At 39.6% G+C, this 20,044-nt stretch overlaps 1 protein-coding gene across 1 annotated transcript in view; it reads left to right on the top strand.

The window, feature by feature from the left end:
- mybpc3 (myosin binding protein C3) overlaps positions 1–20,044 on the top strand; it is a 50,606-nt gene that overhangs the window by 4,416 nt on the left and 26,146 nt on the right. The window contains exons 3-19 of the mRNA XM_072671369.1: positions 118–318; positions 666–752; positions 1,142–1,290; positions 2,095–2,212; positions 2,834–2,882; positions 5,664–5,723; positions 6,822–6,824; positions 8,145–8,168; positions 8,456–8,619; positions 9,399–9,531; positions 9,767–9,769; positions 10,898–11,022; positions 11,151–11,256; positions 14,516–14,682; positions 19,326–19,491; positions 19,680–19,786; positions 19,888–19,917. Of these exons, the coding sequence (XP_072527470.1) occupies positions 118–318; positions 666–752; positions 1,142–1,290; positions 2,095–2,212; positions 2,834–2,882; positions 5,664–5,723; positions 6,822–6,824; positions 8,145–8,168; positions 8,456–8,619; positions 9,399–9,531; positions 9,767–9,769; positions 10,898–11,022; positions 11,151–11,256; positions 14,516–14,682; positions 19,326–19,491; positions 19,680–19,786; positions 19,888–19,917 (1,692 nt within the window). The remainder of the gene's footprint in view (positions 1–117; positions 319–665; positions 753–1,141; positions 1,291–2,094; positions 2,213–2,833; positions 2,883–5,663; positions 5,724–6,821; positions 6,825–8,144; positions 8,169–8,455; positions 8,620–9,398; positions 9,532–9,766; positions 9,770–10,897; positions 11,023–11,150; positions 11,257–14,515; positions 14,683–19,325; positions 19,492–19,679; positions 19,787–19,887; positions 19,918–20,044) is intronic.

Consider the following 20,044-nt stretch of genomic DNA (forward strand, 5'->3'; position numbering starts at 1 on the left):
CATTGCTTTGCGCCCCAGGCTAGCCACTGTCTTGCTACATGAACTCCTTCCAGCCATACTCTGTTCAGTGGTGCTTTAGAGTGGCATTTCACGATATTTTGCTCTAATGTTTTTCAGCCAAAGCACCAGCAAAGGTAGCAGCCAAGGCTCCAGCAGCAGAGAGTCCACCTGAAGCTGTGCCCGCTACCGATGCTCCTCCAGCAGCCCCAGCAGAGGCCCCATCAGGTGCCCTCCCAGATAACTCTACAGAAGCTCCAGCAGCACCAGCCAAGGCCTCAGAGACCAACGGACATGCCCCAGGCACAGGAGCTCATGATAGTAAATGAAGTGATCTTTCTTGTAGTAATAGCTTACTTGTCCTATTACTAATACCACTGTTACTTTTACAATAAATTCACTAATATCTTTCTAAGAATTTTCTTGAATTTGTCTTAACCAAAAGTCTGCGGCAAATTCATATTCCAAATACTAAAACATTGGTGAATGCCATAATCTTCGTAATTGGGCTTTATGAGAAATTCTCATAATTACTCATATTACCAGTGACCATTTTACAGTAGTGGTTTCTAGCCTTGGTCCTGGAATGATGTCCTGTTCTAACACACCCATTTCAAAAAAGGGCTTGTTAATTAAATGCCCTTAATGCCTGTCTCACCATTCCTCAGGCCTTCCTGAAACCCACCAGCCAGACACCCGGCAGGACCTGACTGGCCTCTTTTCTGAGAAGCCTCAAAGTGGAGAGGTGACTGTGGGTGAGTGACAGCTGCTTTAGCCACATGTTGTGGTTTTCTGTCTTTTAAACTTTAAAAGGTTAAAAATGTTTACTGTTCCCTAATTTTCCTGTTTAATTATTTGTTAATGTATATATGTAATTGTAAAACAACCAAGGTTAAATTTCCTGAAAACATCAAAATGATCATGTGTAGTGGTAGAGAAAGCAGTCAGCAGTCAGGTGCTCGCTCAACCATTTAAGAATCATCTTGGCGGTAGGCTTCATTCAGTAAACCCAGCCCAGTCTAGTGTAATGCTTAATTCAGCACTCCCTTATTCACACCTTACAAGGCTGTTTGGTATTTATGTGTGACCTTGGAAATCAGTTGAAATCCTGAAATGCAGAAAGAACTCTTTTCATCCCCTGCAGGTGAGAATATTACCTTTGTGGCTAAGGTATGTGGTGAGTCTCTGTTGAAGAAGCCCACGGTTCGATGGTTCAAAGGGAAGTGGATGGACCTGGCCAGCAAATCAGGGAAACACCTGCAGCTCAAAGAGCACTATGAACGCAGCACAAAGGTCTGCACTGACTTATATAATATAATATAAATGCTCTATATGTCAGTGTTGTGGTTACAGACACTAATTATGATGTTCAAATGTAAGTCTAAAACACATTTTGTATCAGAAACTAAATGGACAAAGGTATTGGGACACACCTCTTAATCTTTTAATTCAGATGTTTTATTCAGTCCCATTGGTACAGGTGTATAAAATCAAGCATCCAGCCATGCAGTCTGCGCAAGAATGGGTCATTCTAAAGGGCTCACTGAACTCCAGCATGGTACTGGAATAGGATGCCATTGCAACATGTCAGTTTGTGAAATGTCTTCCCTTCTGGCGATTTCACCATAAAAATAGTGGTACTATTTAAAAGTGTATCATTAAGAAATACAGCTGTTCCGCCACGAGGTGGGATACCATGTACATTTACAGAGCAAGGCCATTGTGTGCTGAGGTGTATAGTACATAAAAATCTCCTACACTCTGCTGACTCAATAACTTCAACTGCAAGTGTTCCAAACCTGAAGGGACCAACTTCATATTAATGCCTGTCTTGTTTAGAACAGGATGTCATAAAATCCTCTGTAGGTATGTGTCCCAATACGTTTGCTATATACACAGCTATTGGGGAAAGGCTACAATTAGTTCTTGATATTATAACAGATCAATACATTATTACAGTTAATGACTAGGTAATGTGCCATACTGTTTGTAAAGGCAGGTGCGAGGAAATTAATGTAAATGAAAAATGCTTACAGACACATAATGGATTATGCTGATAAAGCTCTGTCTGTAAACTGTCCCACTCTGATTTTGCAGACATATACCTTTGAGATGCACATCATAGCAGCTAAAGCTAACTTTGCTGGAGGTTACCGGTGTGAGGTTTCATCCAGAGACAAGTTTGACAGCTGTAATTTTGAGCTGACTGTACATGGTAAGCAGTGACATACCACATTATTGAACCATGATATGTGTCAGAAATTACTTTAGGAGGTAAATGTAGTGGTTTTATGCAATTATGCAATTATGGTATAATGGATAACACTTTTATTTGAAGATTTCATATGCAGGGACTAGTTGTTGTGTATTTATGGTATGGTAGCATACAGGCTTAAGTAGGGCTAAACTAATACTTATCTTCCAGGGAACAGACAGTGGTTGCAACACAAGTTGGCATGTACATCACTGACAAATCCATATGAAAAAAAAAACATTTGCCAGGGTAAAATCAACAGTGGTAAATTAACTATCTGTGTAGTACCTGACAAAGCCAGAAGGTTCATGACATCCTTATGGTAGTATAAAGCAGTAGACTCTATGCATGCCTTCCAAGTTCTCATTTACCAGCAGATCAATTTCCGTTTTTTTTATCTAAAATCTCAATTCATTATAACAACAATGAATGTTGTTACAAAGCAGCTTTAGTTTTTAAAACTATAGATCAAGTGCATGTATATAAAAATATACTAAACCATTAAGAGCCACTACATAAAGGACATTCACAGATCCTTGAGTAGCCTAAAGCTAAAGCTAAAAAATGGATTCTTCCTTACAGAGGCACGAGCAGTTGAAGGATTTGACATTCGTGCAGCATTCAGACGCACGTGAGTAGAGCTTTTTAACAAAGAATTATACACTATAAAACAGCAAGTAGGTGTGTATCTATTCCGTGTTACGGATTTGCATAAAGTAATGCAGCAAAGTCAAAAGTGGAAGATGATGTTTAATGATCTTGTAACTTGGACGTCCTGATCACTCAGGAGTATGTCTGCAGGTGGTAAGAAGAAGATGTCAGGACCTGGCAGGTAGTTTATGAGGTTTGCTGCAATGGCACAGGGCATATTCATGCACTTAAGGTCACAAGACAATCAACCGATTTCTTGCCAAAAGGGGGGAGAGCGTGCTTTTGCTCTCTCTGTCCTTCCATGCCTTTCTGTCATTTTCCTTTCCTTCCTGTTTTTCCTTCATTCTTTCTCCCTTTCTCTTAGCTTTTATCTCTCTGTCTGGGAACATGTAAGGAGAGTTGACTCATATCACTGATGTGTCCTTTGTGAGTCACTCCCTTAGAATGCTGTAACCTCCAGCCTTGCTCTACATTTCCTCCCTCTTTCCTCTCTCCTCTCTTTTTGCACCTGTCTCACTTTCCCTGTCCCTTCTCTGTTTTCTCCACTGTCGCATCCTCTGGTGAGGACAGTGTTTTTGCCCTCCTTATTGGCACATAAGAAGTGTGGGACCTTTGAATGAATATGGTTTTCCTATCCGCTGATCTTTGCAAGTGCAGTCCCAGACTAAGAGAGGCTGATTAGTATTTAATAACACATGCTCTACAGGACAGAAATCAATGCAGAATGGTGCTCTGATAATGGTGGTAATGCCATTAAAAGGCTTGTATTCCACATATCTTCTATTTGATCTTTCCTCTAAAGTCCACGAATGACACTAATTTGGTTTTATGTATCTTAAGCAGTTGTAAGTCACTAGTACATGAAAGCCCTTAAAGCCCAGTTCAGAATTAAACAACCCAAGGTAGTCTTTACTGGTGCACATAAAAATGACTGCCATGGCACATTCAAACAGGACTAAAATCACTGAGAAACTCAGAGTGGTAATAGTTACATTATCCCACCTCCCCATGTAAAAGTAATCCCGTCTGAATAGGGTTTAAGACAGATGTATGTAAATGAACTCTTTGTAAATAAACACATTGTACTGTTGTTGGTCAGTCCAAAGAGTTCAGTCAAACAAATCTGTTTAATGTGAGCAGAGAGAAGCTACCTGCTGTAGTCAGTCATACTCACTAACAGGAAGTTAAGCGGTCTGTGTCTCTATTAAAAGATGCATGTTGTACACTCATTCTTCCCTCTGAATAAAAAACAGTTCAAAGAAATCATTGAAAGCCCACCATTGGCTTGAGATTCATGTCCATTAGTAGTCTATGTAAACTTTCTATCACAACTGTTTGAATTGTATAGACCGGTTTAGTGTGCTGTTTGGGCCTTTTAATACAAGTGGTCATTTTTAGCTCTCTAGCTCTGCCCAGACTTGATTCCTGTACTTCAGAAATAGAAATATTGTGACTGACAACTTGCAAAAATCAGTGGAGTCAGTTGCGCAAACACACTTTTTTTCGGCATGATGCTTTCTTCATCCTCACTGTCTCACCAGCAGCAAAGCACTAAGTCTCGATAATACAGCACTGTAAGACAGGCGCACTCTTCAGGCGAGCAGGTGCACATGTAGGGAAGCGGCTGTCACTCGTCATAATGCTCTCACACAAACACACGTTATCCTTCCAAATCCTGATAACCCTCTGAGATCAGGGGGGAAACTAGGAGAGGAGATTAGCACATAGTGCCTTGCAATAACCAACCAAGGCTTTAGATCAGACCTAGTATGGGTTTCATAAGCAACTGTGCTCCACTTCACCCAGCGAGTCATCATCCAGGTCTGCGACCTCACCTTTGATGTCCACCAACAAAGAGGACTTTCAGGGGCGATTCCAGGACCAAGAACCAGTCAGGGTGGCCATGAAAATTCTAGAATCAGAAACTCCTATGAGAAATAAATACAGTGTTCAATATTTTGGCTTAAAAACATTAGATATAGTTTTCAGGCTCTTAGGCAGTGCCTAATAAATGTGGTACTACATGACAAGTAACCCCTTTGGTGAAAACTTTTCCTCCAGCAGAATGGCCACTAGGGTGGCTGTGGATAGAGGCTATAAGAAGCTACTGGCCACCGATTAGCACTGTGCAAACTGCATAATCACAATCACACGTGTCTCAAAAAGTTATAATGCATCTCATATGTGCTTTTTCACACAATATGATAATGCATTTTCTATGCACATAGACAGATAAAACAAGTCTTTTTGAGGCAAGTGTGTGATGATTAGTGCATGCAGTTTGCATGATGAGAATCACTGGTACTAAAGGTAAAGGTGCACGTATTTGTCACTGTACACTGTACAGCGAAATGTGTCCTCCGCATTTAACCCACACACTCACACACACACATGTGTTAGGGGCAGTGAGTACACACACACCCAGAGCGGTGGGCAGCCAACTCCAGCGCCCGGGGAGCAGAGAGGGTAAAGGGCCTTGCTCAAGGGCCCAACAGTGGCAGCTTGCCGAGCCCGGGAATCAAACCCACAACGATATCCCGGCGCTCTAACCGCTGAGCCACCACTGCCCACATTACTGTACAAGCTTCCACTACTTCTTAGCTACATTAGCCTTGTATCTCCAGGGCAAGACTAAACAAGCATGTCGTAGGGGATTGACTACAAAGAGTATGAATTAGATTTTTCTCCAAACTCTCATATAAGTTGAAATTGCACTGAAGAGTTGCTCACTGTGCTTTATGGCTGGTGGTTTCCTTTGCAGTAGCACAGATGGAGGTGAAGACTCCGGAGAGCTGGACTTCAGTGCTTTGCTCAAAAAGAGGTGAGTCTCCAACATTATATAAAGACTATTACTGACAACCGCGTCGTCTGAATGTTCCAGTTTGCCTTGTGCATCATGTTAAAAGGCCCATAAGGACTCTTAAAAATAAAATAATAGATGCCAACATTTAGGGAGGCTATTTTTAAGAGTGTACTGTGGAAAATGTCAACATTTTCCCAGCCTATGGACTATCCTGAGCTCTAAACTACCTTAATGCACTACATGGACAAATATATTGAGACACACCTCTCAATTGAATTCAGGTGTTACATTCAGTTACATTGCCACACTGATGTATAAAATCAATCACCTAGCCATGCAGTGTGCCTTTACAAACATGTGGCTAGTCATTCTAGAGAGCTCCAGCATGAAACTGTAATAGGACACCACTGTTGCAACAAAGCAGTTGGTGAATCCTCTTCCCTCCTAGATATTCCACTATCAACTCTGAGTGGTAATATTGAAGAGTGGAAGTGTTTAGGAACCACAGCAACTCAGCCATAAAGTGGCAGACCATGTAAGTCACAGAACGGGGTCGCAGAGTGTTGAGAAGCATAGTGCATAAAAGTCACCAATACTTTCCAACCCTGCTGTTAGAGCTGGAAAGGCGCGGGCAACTCAATATTAATGCACATGGATTTAAAATGGGATGTCATTAGGTGCCACAATAATTTTGTCCATATAGTGTGTCCTTCATGCACTGCAGCACATTGCTGAATATTGCAATATCCGTCTCGTTCAATGCTCATTCAGTCAGTTGTTGCAGTGCTTTTGGTGAACTGGGGCCTAATCCTTTCTATGTTTGCATGAATCTGGTAATGTACCATACTTACTGCCGTCCAATAACATTTATCTCAAACCGCCTGGTCGCCTTATCACCTGCTCATTCATGGTAAAATGTCAGTGTTCTATAAAATGTTCTATAAGAGTTCTATTTAAACCATTCTCTTTCCAATTCCCATTTCAACTGCAATACATAAATCAAGACACAGTCATGTCATGTGACAAGTGTACTGATATGTCTGTCATATTTTTTGCTGTTGTTGTTGTTGTTTATGTTGTTTTCTCTCTTCTTTGTGTACAACAACTCATCTGTAGAGAGTAAGTGACTGAATATACATACATATATATGAGGATTCAAGCTTAGTTTGCTATCTGTGGCATGCTGATCTGTCCTGCTCTGCTCTATGCCGAAACTGTCTCTCCTAATCATTGCTTGCATGGCAGATTGCTCACAAATCTCAGCCTTTCTGTCCTAGCGGCACCCTCACTGGCATTGGCACATACCCAACAAATTGTTTACAACTTTGATGGTATAGAAAAGTGCTCATTTTACTTTACCCTAAAGTCACGTTTTAAAATGTTCAGACCACTTTACTTTAAACTTGAATAGGGAAATCTTATTAATCACACAATTTAATCACACTTAAACTGACAGAAAATAGCTTTCACTTAATTAATCAATTAATTAATAAGATGTAAAAGACAGGTATTTATGTTTTACATGTAAAGCTGTTTTCTGAAGTTTATATTTTCTTATATATGTAATATAGGACTGGACTAAGCCCAATGACCAGTACTGTGCAAAATTCAGAGACCATCACTTAGATTAGATGTACAATTAAATATAAAGAAGTCACCATCAGATATAAAAGCCTTTAAAGGCAACATAGTGTAGTTGATGTTGATGCTCCTCTGACTCTAATAGGGAAAATGACGTCTCTGTCATTGCCACACTAGGCTTAGAATGCTGCTTCTGCACTTTGTAACTTTGGTGGAGCTGCATGAGTAATATTTGTGTAAAATCCTGAAATATTACTCTACCACCTTTGTCCACATTACTTCAGATGCCAGTCCTGTATCTACTGACTTGTCAACAAATGCTTGTTAATGTAAATGTTTATTAAGGGGGGGGGGGGTATTTTTGGCAGTGGTGTCAAAGTGAATTACTCTTAGGAGGAGTCCAGGCACAAAATACTTATTCTTGCACAATGCTGCCTTAACATTTTTGGGTCTGAACAGAACTTCTGGTATTCTCATAACAATAACCTGACCATTAGATTCCATACCTCAACATAATCAAAAAGCAAAAAATGCTACAAATTTAAATGATGACCTGATAAGAACAGAATCTGTGGTGGAAATATTTTAGTTGTTCATGCTTTTTTCTGTTTAAAATATATGTTCTGCCTAATAACTTATACTTAAGGTCTGTTTTGACATCCAAGAGTGGTCTCTGACCATTGCAAAGTGCTGTGTGTCAAGATAATTAGTCAGAACAATCTCATGATTCTTTTTTATAGTGGTCTAGATAGGCTGAGGAGTGCTACTCTGTATGGTAGGCTGAGTGTTGTATTGTGTGCATTAATCTGCTGTGGTTTGTCTTGTTGTGCCTTGGGTTCTGCTTCTGAATAAGTGCAGCAGTTTCTTAAAAAGTGGCCATCGGTAAGAAGCCCTTCATATCTCTATCTCTCTCTCTATATATATATGCGTGTGTGTTTTTATCTGTCTTCTTTTCTTCCTAGTCGCTTTTAAACATGCGCTCATGATGTTGCTAACAGTAGCCTTTAAAGCAGTTGCCAACAGCTTTGTCTACAGCCTATAGCATTATCTGGCTGAACAGTTGAAGCCATATTTGAGATAAGCATTAGGCAGCATTTGAATTTCTTAAACTTTGAGTTTGATTGCGTTTCTGATTGTGGCTCTGATTTCTTCTTGGCTGCTGATTGTAGCATGGTCCAGGTAAGCACTGAGCCTGACGTGGATGTGTGGGAAATCCTCAGCAAAGCTCCTCCCTCAGAGTACGAGAAGATTGCGTTCCAGTATGGCATCACAGATCTGCGAGGCATGCTTAAGAGATTGAAGAAGATGAAGAAGGAAGAGAAGAAGAGCGCAGGTTTGTGTAGAGCTCGTAGGCCATAAACTGTTCCAGGGTATCAGAGAACCGCAGTTCATTCATGTAAGCCATTCATCAAACATTTACTGTATATGTATAAGTATAGGTATTCAACTTTTTTGTAGTGGAACCTTCACTTTCACTCAGATGCCGTTTGCCTGTGAATCATTCAAAATATTCACATTTTCTGGATAGAAGACCAAATGAGCATTCTGGTTTTGTTGTCAGATGAGGCAAAACTAATTTATCTGGCCAAAATTCAAAATGCTGTATGCGGAAACAACCTAACCACAAACCTTTCATGCAAAGTCTGTGACACTATATGAAAATTGCAGTCCATAAGCTTCATCCAGACAACCTGGAGCAAAGAAGATGGAAATTAACATACTTTTGCTAACGTCACATATATATTGCCAACCAGTTTTTTAGTCAGCTGAGGTAGAGGGAGGGGAACACTGGAAAGTAAAGATGGTAAAAACCACTTGGCTAACTTTTAGCCGAGCATGGATACGCACTCACTTCCCCGGCCTTTGCTTTGTTTTGAAATGGGACACAGCAGTGTTTGAGGTTCAGGGTATGAGTATTTAAATATGCCAAGGTAAATACAGTTTTATATTCTAGGGCACCTTTAATCATACTGGTTTGCAATAAAAATACTCACTTGAAAAATCTGTAATTTAGACAAATCCGGTGAAATGTAAAGGGGTTGAATATGTTTGGCACAAGGCACAAGGCTGTACATTTCTATAACTGTAAATAACTGTAAACAATTCTCACAGCTTTCTTAAAAAAGCTGGACCCAGCCTATCAGGTTGAAAAGGGGCACAAGATCAAGCTGCAGATTGAGGTGGCCAATCCCGATGCAGAGGTGAAATGGCTGAAAAATGGACAGGCGATCCATCCTACTGGAAGGTGACATATCAAACTTATTATCATACTAATGTTTGCTTATGAACAAATAGGCCAAATAAATAATAAAGATGCTATTTGTCTATCTGTTGATGTATGTTATATGTATATGTTGCAGAAAAAAAAATAATAGTAATAATAATAATAATAATATATTTTTTTTCTTTTCTCTTCTCCAATGATGCTGTGTGTTTGTGGATGAATGGTCTTCTCTCATCTCCTTCACCCAAACCCTTAGCAAGTGAGTGGCTCCAGCTGGTCTGTGCATGAAAGAGTAGGTCCTTCAAGTACAGTGTGTGATAAGCAGTCCAAGGGTCTTAGTGGGGTTACTCATTTCACACTGTCTGGACTATGACTGGATACAAATAGAATGTAAAGCAGTAAATACCAGTGAAGTATACTGGGACGACAGCTGTCCTTGTTTTGATTTGGGTCGTTTTTTTTTCTTGTGACTTTAGACTGCACACGGCTTGCCTGGTGCTACTGTAATTATAATGAGCTGAAGTGATATATGCTTTTATTTTCTGATTGCTGTATCAGAAACTGTTGCTTTTATACATTTGTTTCCCCATTTTGGAATTCAACCAGTGATTCTATGTATAGCCCTAATAATAGTGCTCAAAAGTAGTGTTGGGACACTATCACTCACTGTATATACAATTTATGTCAGAGGTTATCAGAGGTTATAACAAGGAGCAGTAACATCCAGGTTTACTTACTGAAACTCTAAATTATCGTTAGTGTCCTAAATTATACGAGTGTCTTTCCTTTATTGTAGGTTAGTATGTAGAATTTTATTCAGGTTGGAATTTTGTGATGTATCCTTTCTTTTGGATGCTAGCTTGCTGAATTTTATCTTTTGAAAGGCCAGCGCATGGCAGATTTTGACCATTTCCAGTCACTTTCCACAGCTTCAGTACAATTCTCACATTTGGTTTTGGAATTTTTGACAGATTAATTAAGCTCAGATTTCAAGAAAGTGTGTTAGACGGTGGCTTCCCAGGAGCAGGAATCGAGACATCTGATTTTGACTGTTTGGTTTATTACCCAACTGTTTTTTAAAACAGGGCATGTTGTCTGGGCATTTCTGATTACTTTTGTTTAGTTGCACCCAAATAATTTATTGCTAAGTTCTAATGCAGTTGCCCTCTTAATATGGTAGATCACACTGTTCAATATATATATTAATAAACAGTGTTATTATAAGACAATGAATGAAGTGTCCCAGGACTACTTCTGAGCACTGCATGTCATACTGGGGGTGCAATACCCCATTTGTTATGCATTTAGCAAACCCATGCAGTCTGCAGTCTCCACCTACAGGACAAAGCGAGAATTGCCATTGAGGTTCCTTCTTGTCTTTCTCTAGATACATCTTTGAGAGCGTAGGCAATAAACGCTTCCTCACCATCAACAACTGCTCTCTGGCAGATGATGCGGCCTACACCTGTGTGGTGGGGGACGAGAAAAGCTTTACTGAGCTCTTTGTTAAAGGTACTTGATGAAGCAAAATTGGAAATGCCAATCCCAAACAGTGCTTTATTGTTTGTGTTGTAAAGTCTTAAAATACTAAATACTCAATACTTCCATTCACTCTCTGTATTTCACAACCTCTCTTGCAGAGCCTCCTGTTCTGATAGTGCGTAATCTTGAAGATCAGATGGTGATGAAGGGAGAGAGAGTAGAGTTGGAGTGTGAGGTGTCGGAGGAAGGAGCCCAGGTCAAGTGGTAAGGGTGTTTTCTATCAAATCATACACACAAATATGCATGAACACACACTGCTGCTTTTACCCAGCACACCGTATATGTACACACTGTACATTCAGTAAAGTTATGCCCTTGACCTACAAAGAAACCTGTATGGATATAGAGGAAGGACTAAACCATATTCTGGGGGGTTCTGAAATATGGATGAGTATATTATGCTTAACATAATTTTGTTATAGTTTTGAGATAATGATTTTAGCTTTAAATGTTTTTTTTTATATACATTTATGTTAAAAAGAAGCATATAGGTTGCTTTAAGGCAAATAGTTCCCAAATAAGTTTTATTACCATTATATTACATTTTGGATATATATCAATCAATGTTGTCTGATGTGGTCTTTTGATATGTAGTGGCTTTTGGTACGTAATATAGTCGACCAGTGGACTTAGAATAATAGAGTCTGTCACTTTTTGATGTTTCCTGTCATATTCAGCAAGTAACTGAAATGGCAAAAAGGATTTCAGATCACCCCTGTAAATCATAGACACATACATACTTTAGTTGGAGTGGCTACTTTTCTTTCTCTGACTGCTTTTGTTTTATCACTATTTTATCAGTAACAAGCATTATATTTAAAAACTCACACGTAGGTTCACTAGTCATCTTGGATAATAAATATATGGCTATATTTGCAATGTAGACATTGCAAATGAAATTGACTCAATTGTTGCTCCTATCCAGTTACTAATATGCATTATAAACGAAATACTATGAAAATAATAATACATCCTTGTCAGTTTATGGGGTTATGAATACTGTACAGTCATTAAGACCCAGAGAAGACATAAGAGAAGCTGATGATTGTGTTTCATTATAGCATTACATTAAAATGTATTGCATGTAGTGCTACACTTATGTCTTAAACAAATATTCCTAGCTAGAGTTCCAGAAGTACTGTACCTCAACCTCAAATACTGCCAAATACAAAGGTTTGTAAAAATACCTAGAAACAAAAATTGCATAATACTGAAGAGTAAGACTTGAAGCTTTTGTGAAATTGCAATTAGTTATGAATTAAGTGCTCTCGAAAGAGATGGGTCTTCAGTCAGCGTTGGAAAACAGCAAGTGACTCTGCCATTCAGAAACTCAGGAGAACTTTGTTTTACCACCTCGGTGCCAGGACAGATAAGTCTAGATGCTTGTCTTCCATACATATTGAGGAATGGTGGTTTAGGCCGAGCTGTTCTATTTATAGCATTTGGACTGTTCCTGTGGTTTGGTGGGGCTGGTCCATTTTTGCTTTGTATGCCAGCGTCAGGGTTTTGAATCTGATGCGGGCAGTTACAGGAAGCCAACTAAGAGAACACAGAAAGTTACATGAACCAACTATATCAACTATACAGTTGAAACACATATGCATAAAAAGGGAGTTCAAGTATTCAAGTCTTAAAATGACCTGGGTGGCTTTTTTAGAGAGAAAAGGTTTAATCACAGCTCTTTGTGAGCTGGACCAGGTGTGTTAGAGTAGAGAAGACAGAACATAATTGTGCAGACAACCAGCTGACTTTGGGAACCACTGTGTGAGACAGAGGACATTCCTCAGATGCCCAGTAGATGGCATGCATGTCCCTCGCTGAGCAGCTGGCCAGGCCAGTCTGACTCAACCTGGCTGATGAAGAGGATGGGGTGTGTGTCTGTGTGTGCGTGCACGAGTGTGCGTGAGCGAGTGAATGAGCCGTGCCTTCACCTGATCCGGATCCAAGGCCGTATATCACCCGGCAGCTCCGTAAATTATCAGCGCCGGGAAAAGGTCATGCCAGCCTTTTAGCACCTCTGCAGTGTCCTCTGCCGAAATGAGAAAGTCACCATCAGTTCATGGCAACTGCTCTTCAGCGTCCCACAGAGGAAGACGTTCTGTCACTGTAGCCTGACAGGAGCTCCATATCTCATGGAGACACTATGTTCATATTGCACAATGAAATAATACACACACACACACACACACACACACACACACGAGTAGACATATCAGACAGGAAATGAGGAATGATCAAGGTTACGTACAACTCATCACACGCTTCGGCTCTGTTGGCTCAGTCATGCGGCTTTATTTATCTGACAATGAGAGTGACTCATGAGCAATAATAAATTAAAGCTTGAATCACTTTTATAGGGCGAGTCGTGAGGAGGTTTTTATGGCCATCTGTGACTAGCCACTGACATAATCGTACAGGTTGGGCATCTGATTCACTAGTCATCTGATTTATGAGGGCCCTTATAAAAGCAAGGATCAAATTAAGATTAATGAAATTCTGTTTTTCGGTGATGTTCCTGGCCAGGTATTACATGACCTTTGACACACTTCTTCGGCCTATGCACATGGTCACATCTCTTGCCTATTGTCCGAATGTGAGAAGATAAAGAAATCTATGTGCTATTGTAAGGTTATGTCAGTTCTAAGACTTGGAGTAACATTATGTAGCAACTGTTCTTAAAAATAACAGGTTTAAAATCATGCTGAAGCTCCACTGGGTTGTAATAAAGTGAATGTTGTCTCTGTCATTGCCACTCTGAGCTAGAACGCTGCTACTGCAACATAATGTAACGATGCACAACTATGCATTACCTCATATTTGTTTAAGATCCTGTGATATTACCCTAGCACTTTAGTCCACATTCTTCTTTCATTTCATATGACGGTTCTGTAGCTCTCTGCTTATCAACAAATGTACTTGTACAGCTGTCCATAAGTGTTAGCTCACATCATGAATTGCATTTACTGTAGTGGTGTAAAAGTATACTCCTAAACTGTAAGGGGAGCCCAGAAGCAAGAAAATGCCCATTTATTATACTGTAGGATCAAACTTTGGGTTGAAATCAGTCAAGGTGGGGCCCACTCCTTAAACCTAAAGTAATATATAGATGAAAACTCCTTAAAACAAAATATCTTTTCCGAATGTAGTTCATCAGACAAGGCACGTTTTGTGTCTGTATTTGCTTCTTTACATTTGTAGCCAGAGCTAATGTGGCTAACAAGCAAACAGGAGGAGAAAATTAATTTACTGATTTCCACTGATTTCCAGCATTTGATTGGCATTCCTGTCCAGAGCATCTTACATTTTAATCTTGCCCAATAACTATTTTTGGTGTAGCATGATGTGCTAGCTGCCCTAGCCTGCCACAAACTGTGTAAATTAGGATTTTTACCAAACTGTCTTTAAGATGATCTTGAAAAAGAATTAGAGACTAATTTAAAGCCAATTCTGTTTTTGTTTTTAGGGAGAAAGATGGAGTGGAGCTCACTCGAGATGAGTCCTTCAAATATCGCTTCAAGAAGGATGGCTGCAAGCATGTGCTCATCATCAATGAGGCCACTAAGGAAGATTGTGGCCACTACCGGGTGAAGACCAATGGAGGGCAGTCTATGGCTGAGCTCATGGTACAGGGTAAGAGCTTTACTTTTGCACTGGGCTTTGTTATACATTAATATACATTTATACACTTCCACTTTCCATAATATTCATAATAGCACTTCTGTGATTAAACTGCAGTTTCCATACTATCAAAGCAACTGGAGCTATGATTGAAATACCACAACTTTGTCAGCTGCTGTTGAGCGCTAGACACATAGATTAGTACTCTTCTATACATATTTTCAAGGGACAGGTAAAGTACAAAATAACAAAAACACCTATTCTAGCCCACAGATGCACTTTGTAGGATTACAATTACTGACTCTAGACCATCTGTTGTCACACGTTTTCAGTCACCCTCTACCCCATCTTTCATTGAAAATAAACCACCATAGGTCTAACCTGACCACATATTATTTAGATGACGGACCATTCTCAGCACAACATTGACACTGACATGGTAGTGGTATGGTGGTGTGACACAAATTGTGCTTGAAATAAGGTGAGCATATGCGATAGTGTACATGCAAGGCAGGCGTGTCTAATAAGGTGGCCTGTAAGTTTACATAGTGTTGTAAAACCCTGGCAACACTGCTGTACCTGATATAGTCCTACCAGAACAATATTAGCTGGTGCCACTGCTGGGCTGAGAAGGGTCCACCACCATAATAATTTCTGTTCAGTGTGGTTGTAGTGTTTTTTTTTTTTTAGTTTTCTAGAAAACCTCAAAATTCACCTACATTCTTAAAAATGAAGATACTACAGAAGGGTACTTATAGACATATTTGTTAGGTCTAACAGCTAAAGTGAACAGTCATCATGAGTACTTCATGTGGTGTCTCCAGTATGGTGTACATCCTCTGTATGATAATTAAAAAAACAGGTTTAAATGCTGGTTGTAAAACCATCTTTAAAAAGTCACAAATTGGTAAACTGGGTTAAAGTTCACCTAGCGTGATTGAAATCTCCCTTTCCCCGAAGCATTTGAGTTTATAGACCCCTTCAAGCCATTTGTCAATCACAGTGGCTGCATGACAAGCCACATGTCAATCAAAGCAGGCACAGCCATCCTTAAACCAAACCTGCGGTCCAAAATAAACCCCCAGAATTCCTCTGGGCATTCTTCACGCCCTGCTATCTTCTTTTAACCCCGCCCCTTCGTGGCTCTGTCACTCAAAACTCACCTCTGTTGTCAGCCCAGTAAACATGGCTGACAAGCCCATAGCACAAGGTTACAGCGTCCACAATGCACAGATGCCAGCTATTGTTAGACTGCAAGGCCCATATATTTGAACCGAGCAGGTGACTCTGTCTGTTTCTCTCTCCCTCTGTCTCTACTCCTTTTTCTCTCAGTGTCTCACTTTCGACCTGTTATTCCCACCACCTGTTTTTTATCTGTATCTGAGGGAGATTTACAGCACTTGATGAGACTCCTGTCCTTTACTCTCTCTTTTAGTGCCTTTTAGTGCATTGCCACTCTCACTCTCTCTCTGGCTATCTCTCTCTCTCTATCTCTCTCGCTCTCTGGCTGCCTCTGACGTTTTCTGGTGATCTGCCTGTGTCTTCGCTATTGATCTGGCCCAGAGTGACTCAAAGAGAGAATGTGTGAACTATTAGGAAAAGTGTTTAAAGAGACACTGGTTCTACAGTCATTGTCCTGTGTGCTACAGAGCTTTTAGGACATGCACTAATCCTTTACATGTGACATTATGTGAATTATATGTGATTTTTAAAAAAAATCACATGCTTCAAGTGGTTATTTGAGCAATGCCATAGAAGAACCACTTTTGTTTCCAGTGTGAGTATTAAGAACATTTAAATTGATTAAGAAGGTTCTTCATACTCCACATCATGTATGGAACCAAGAGCGGTTCTTCTGTGGCACTGCTCAAAGAACCATCTGAAGCACATAGCCACAATCAAAAATCACAAGTGAAAAATTAAAGGTTACATTATATGTACAAAAAAAATTAAATTGAAATTAAAATTGAAACATTAAAATGAATGTGACATGTATGGGGTTTTTCTGTAAGAACATTCTAACAAACTAACTAACAAAAGTTAGTAACCACTTAATATTAGCATCATTATTACAAATGAATAATCACAGTGCTTTGCCTAGTTTCTTTCAGTTCAAGCGGTAGACCCCTCAAAGCTACTAGTAATGTGTGCACATAGCATTTTGAAACATGTGCTGTGGAGTGCAATCATATGCAATTAGTTTTTAATAATGCGATAATACATGTGAATACATGTATGCGCTTATGTTTACTACACATTATGAGCAATATTTCAGTAAGTGCAATTATGAATGAACTGATTAGGAGTTTGGTATAGTTGGTTAATCAAGGACTCATCTTCAACATGCTTTAGAGCAGGGGTGTCAAATTCAGCCACTTTAAGTGCCATATTAAGAAAATCTCAACAATGCGGGGGCGCAGAAAACGCATAACACTGCTGTCCAAAAAAAAAAACATATATCTCCATTTTTGTTTATTTTTTTAGTTTTCTCCATGTTTCTCCCTGTAGCTGTTCTGTACACTGTGTAAATAATTATGGATGAATTGACCAATAGCATATTTTACATGTACTTAAAGTTAAAAACATTTTTCCCTTTTTCCATTTGCGATACATGTTTTTTTGTTATGTTTTTACTTCATTTTTAAATAATATTTTCTATATTACCCAAACTCTCAATTATTTATTGAAAATATGCCACATCTGCAGCAGCGAAATATAGGCATTTGAGCAAGACCTTGAAATATTCAAAACGACCCCTGCATCCACTGTCCATGTTTTTGTTTTGGTCATTTTTTTGGTGTCTTTGATGAAACGACTGGTGTGGTACAATTGTGTTATTACTGCTGTCCTGTGGATTGTTGTTATGTGTTGAAATGTGGCGCAGCAGAACACAAAACGGGCTAATATAAAAAAATATTCAAAATAATTCCACAAACAAGGTTAGATAGTGCTGCAAGCCTGATGTAGCCTTCAGGTCTTGTGCTTAACACAGGGGCTTTAGAGAGTCTGCGTCCCATAACCAACACATTGTATATTACTGTAGAAATCAGAATACTGTTGACAGTTCCTTGACGGAACAATAAATAAAGTTTGGAGTGCCAAGTGCATATATAATGCAGGTGCATTTATACAAAAGGCTAATGTTTGCTTCTACCGGGAACTAGGAAGCAAACATTGGCATTCCCATGCAAAGCCCTTTTCATACTTAAAATCCAGCTGCTGGCATACCTTTATTGCTAAGGCATGGGGTCACAAGAGTATTTTATTACAATGCACACAAGCCAATACACTATGGAGATACTGGTAAAATGACCTGGCTGCTCAGTCAATTCATCAATGCTCCATTTTTGCTTTTGCCCCATTTTCCAGTTTAATTGTAGGTTAAATGCAGAATTATCATGGTTGTTGTTTCATATACAGCAATAACTGATGCAATGTCTGTGTAAATATATTGTGCATACAAAAACACATTTAGAGGTGTTTTATTAAGTATACTTGTAATGAACTATTTCTGTTAGATCATTTTCTTCTGACTTATGTGACTACAAGTGAAGTTATGAAATAACTGAAGTTTTTGCAATCCACCACCACCCTGTCACCTCTCTTTCACTCGGCCATATCGCTCAGTTTTTGCTCCACTAATCAGACAGGGGTCTGGTCTTCCACCATGTTATCTCCTCTGTCTTACCCTCTCCTCCCATATGATCATATGCTGATGCCATTGTCCGAACTCTATACTTTATAAATTCAGTATCCGGATTGTTTATGCCAAACAATACACCTGTTTCTGTGATTTAACATCATCACAAATAATTTTTCTATGTGAAGATGCACTGGACTAACATATTAGAAATAATTTCAGACATGTATCTGCAACCAAATTGGCTTGATATTATTCAAACATTCACTCCATGAACTCACGCTCTCTTTTTCCTGCACTCACTCGTAAAGCCATTGGGAAGCAATCTGATCTATGCCTTGCTGTGCTGCCAGGCTCTGTTTAGCTGGTCAAATAATGAAACAGAGAGGAGGTGCCAAGCATAACCAGCTGCCCAGCAGCACTGTAGCAGCGCTGTCCTGCTGCCAGACTTCTTGCGGGATCATCATTCCCTAATGCCCCCTGCTTTCATTATACCACCCTCTAACTGCTGGCCTCTGGGGAAAGCTGTTCCTGCAAGTCAGCCCTCGCTCTTACTATGTGGCTAAGCCTGCAAACATAATTTCACACATTTCTAATCCTCTGCATCAGTCAGCCAGTGATATTAGCATATGATTGAAGATGCTGAGCTTAGCTGTTTTGGCCCAGGAAAGCACTTGCTTTCCTGGCACTTGCTTTTAAACATTGGTTTTGTTTGACTGGTTCTTTTTCTTCTTATAGATTCTATTTGCTCATTACTTTCTTTCCAGCTTTGTTTAACCACATTGAAAGTGGATATCACAAACTGAAATCTTTTTATTTTCTGATCATCTGATCATTTTGATCATAATTTCAGTGAGAAAAGAGTTTGGTTTTCGGGATTCTTTCAGACAAATAAAAAAAAATGCTGTCAGTTGAGTCTAACGATAATTTTTCATGACCATGGAGTAGAACGAGTGGAGTTTGGAACTTGTCATCTTGTCTTAAAGGCCTGTATCTTTTCACCTCTGCCCTCTAGAGAAGGAACTGGAGGTGTATCAGAACATTGCTGACCTGACAGTCAAAGCTAAAGACCAAGCAGTGTTCAAGTGTGAAGTTTCTGATGAGAATGTCAAAGGAATCTGGTACAAAAATGGAGTTGAGGTGAAGGCCAATGCCAGAACCCACATCACACACATTGGCCGGTAAGAGTGTACATGTGTATTCATGTGTTTTATAATAAAACAGGTAGTGTAAGACACCAATTTCATGCTTTAAATGGTCCATACAGTGATTACATACCGTATGAAGAATTGGGTTCTATGCTCTTTACAATACTAGGAGTTCTTCACAGCATTTGGTGTAAAGCTTATCTGATGTCCTCTCTCTCCAGCATTCACAAGCTCACCATTGATGATGTGCGACCAGAGGATGAAGGAGACTACACCTTTGTCCCCGAAGGCTATGCTTTTAACCTCTCTGCCAAACTCAACTTTCTTGGTGCTTAAATCTCACATTCCGTACACACTACAGCCACACTACAGATAATCTAGAGCCTGTTCAGACTTTGTGACAATGACTTTTCCCATCTCTGTTTACAGAGGTCAAGATCGATTTCGTCCCTCGTCAAGGTAAGGAGAGTTACTACAATAAGAAGTCAAAGGTCCACACAGAAGAGTGTCACACAATATATGTGAAGAATGAAAGGGGATTTCTACTGATATTTTTTATAAAATATCTCCATAATTCAATTGTATA

This window comes from Salminus brasiliensis, chromosome 25 (genome assembly GCF_030463535.1).
Source record: "Salminus brasiliensis chromosome 25, fSalBra1.hap2, whole genome shotgun sequence".
NCBI classification, from domain to species: domain Eukaryota; kingdom Metazoa; phylum Chordata; class Actinopteri; order Characiformes; family Bryconidae; genus Salminus; species Salminus brasiliensis.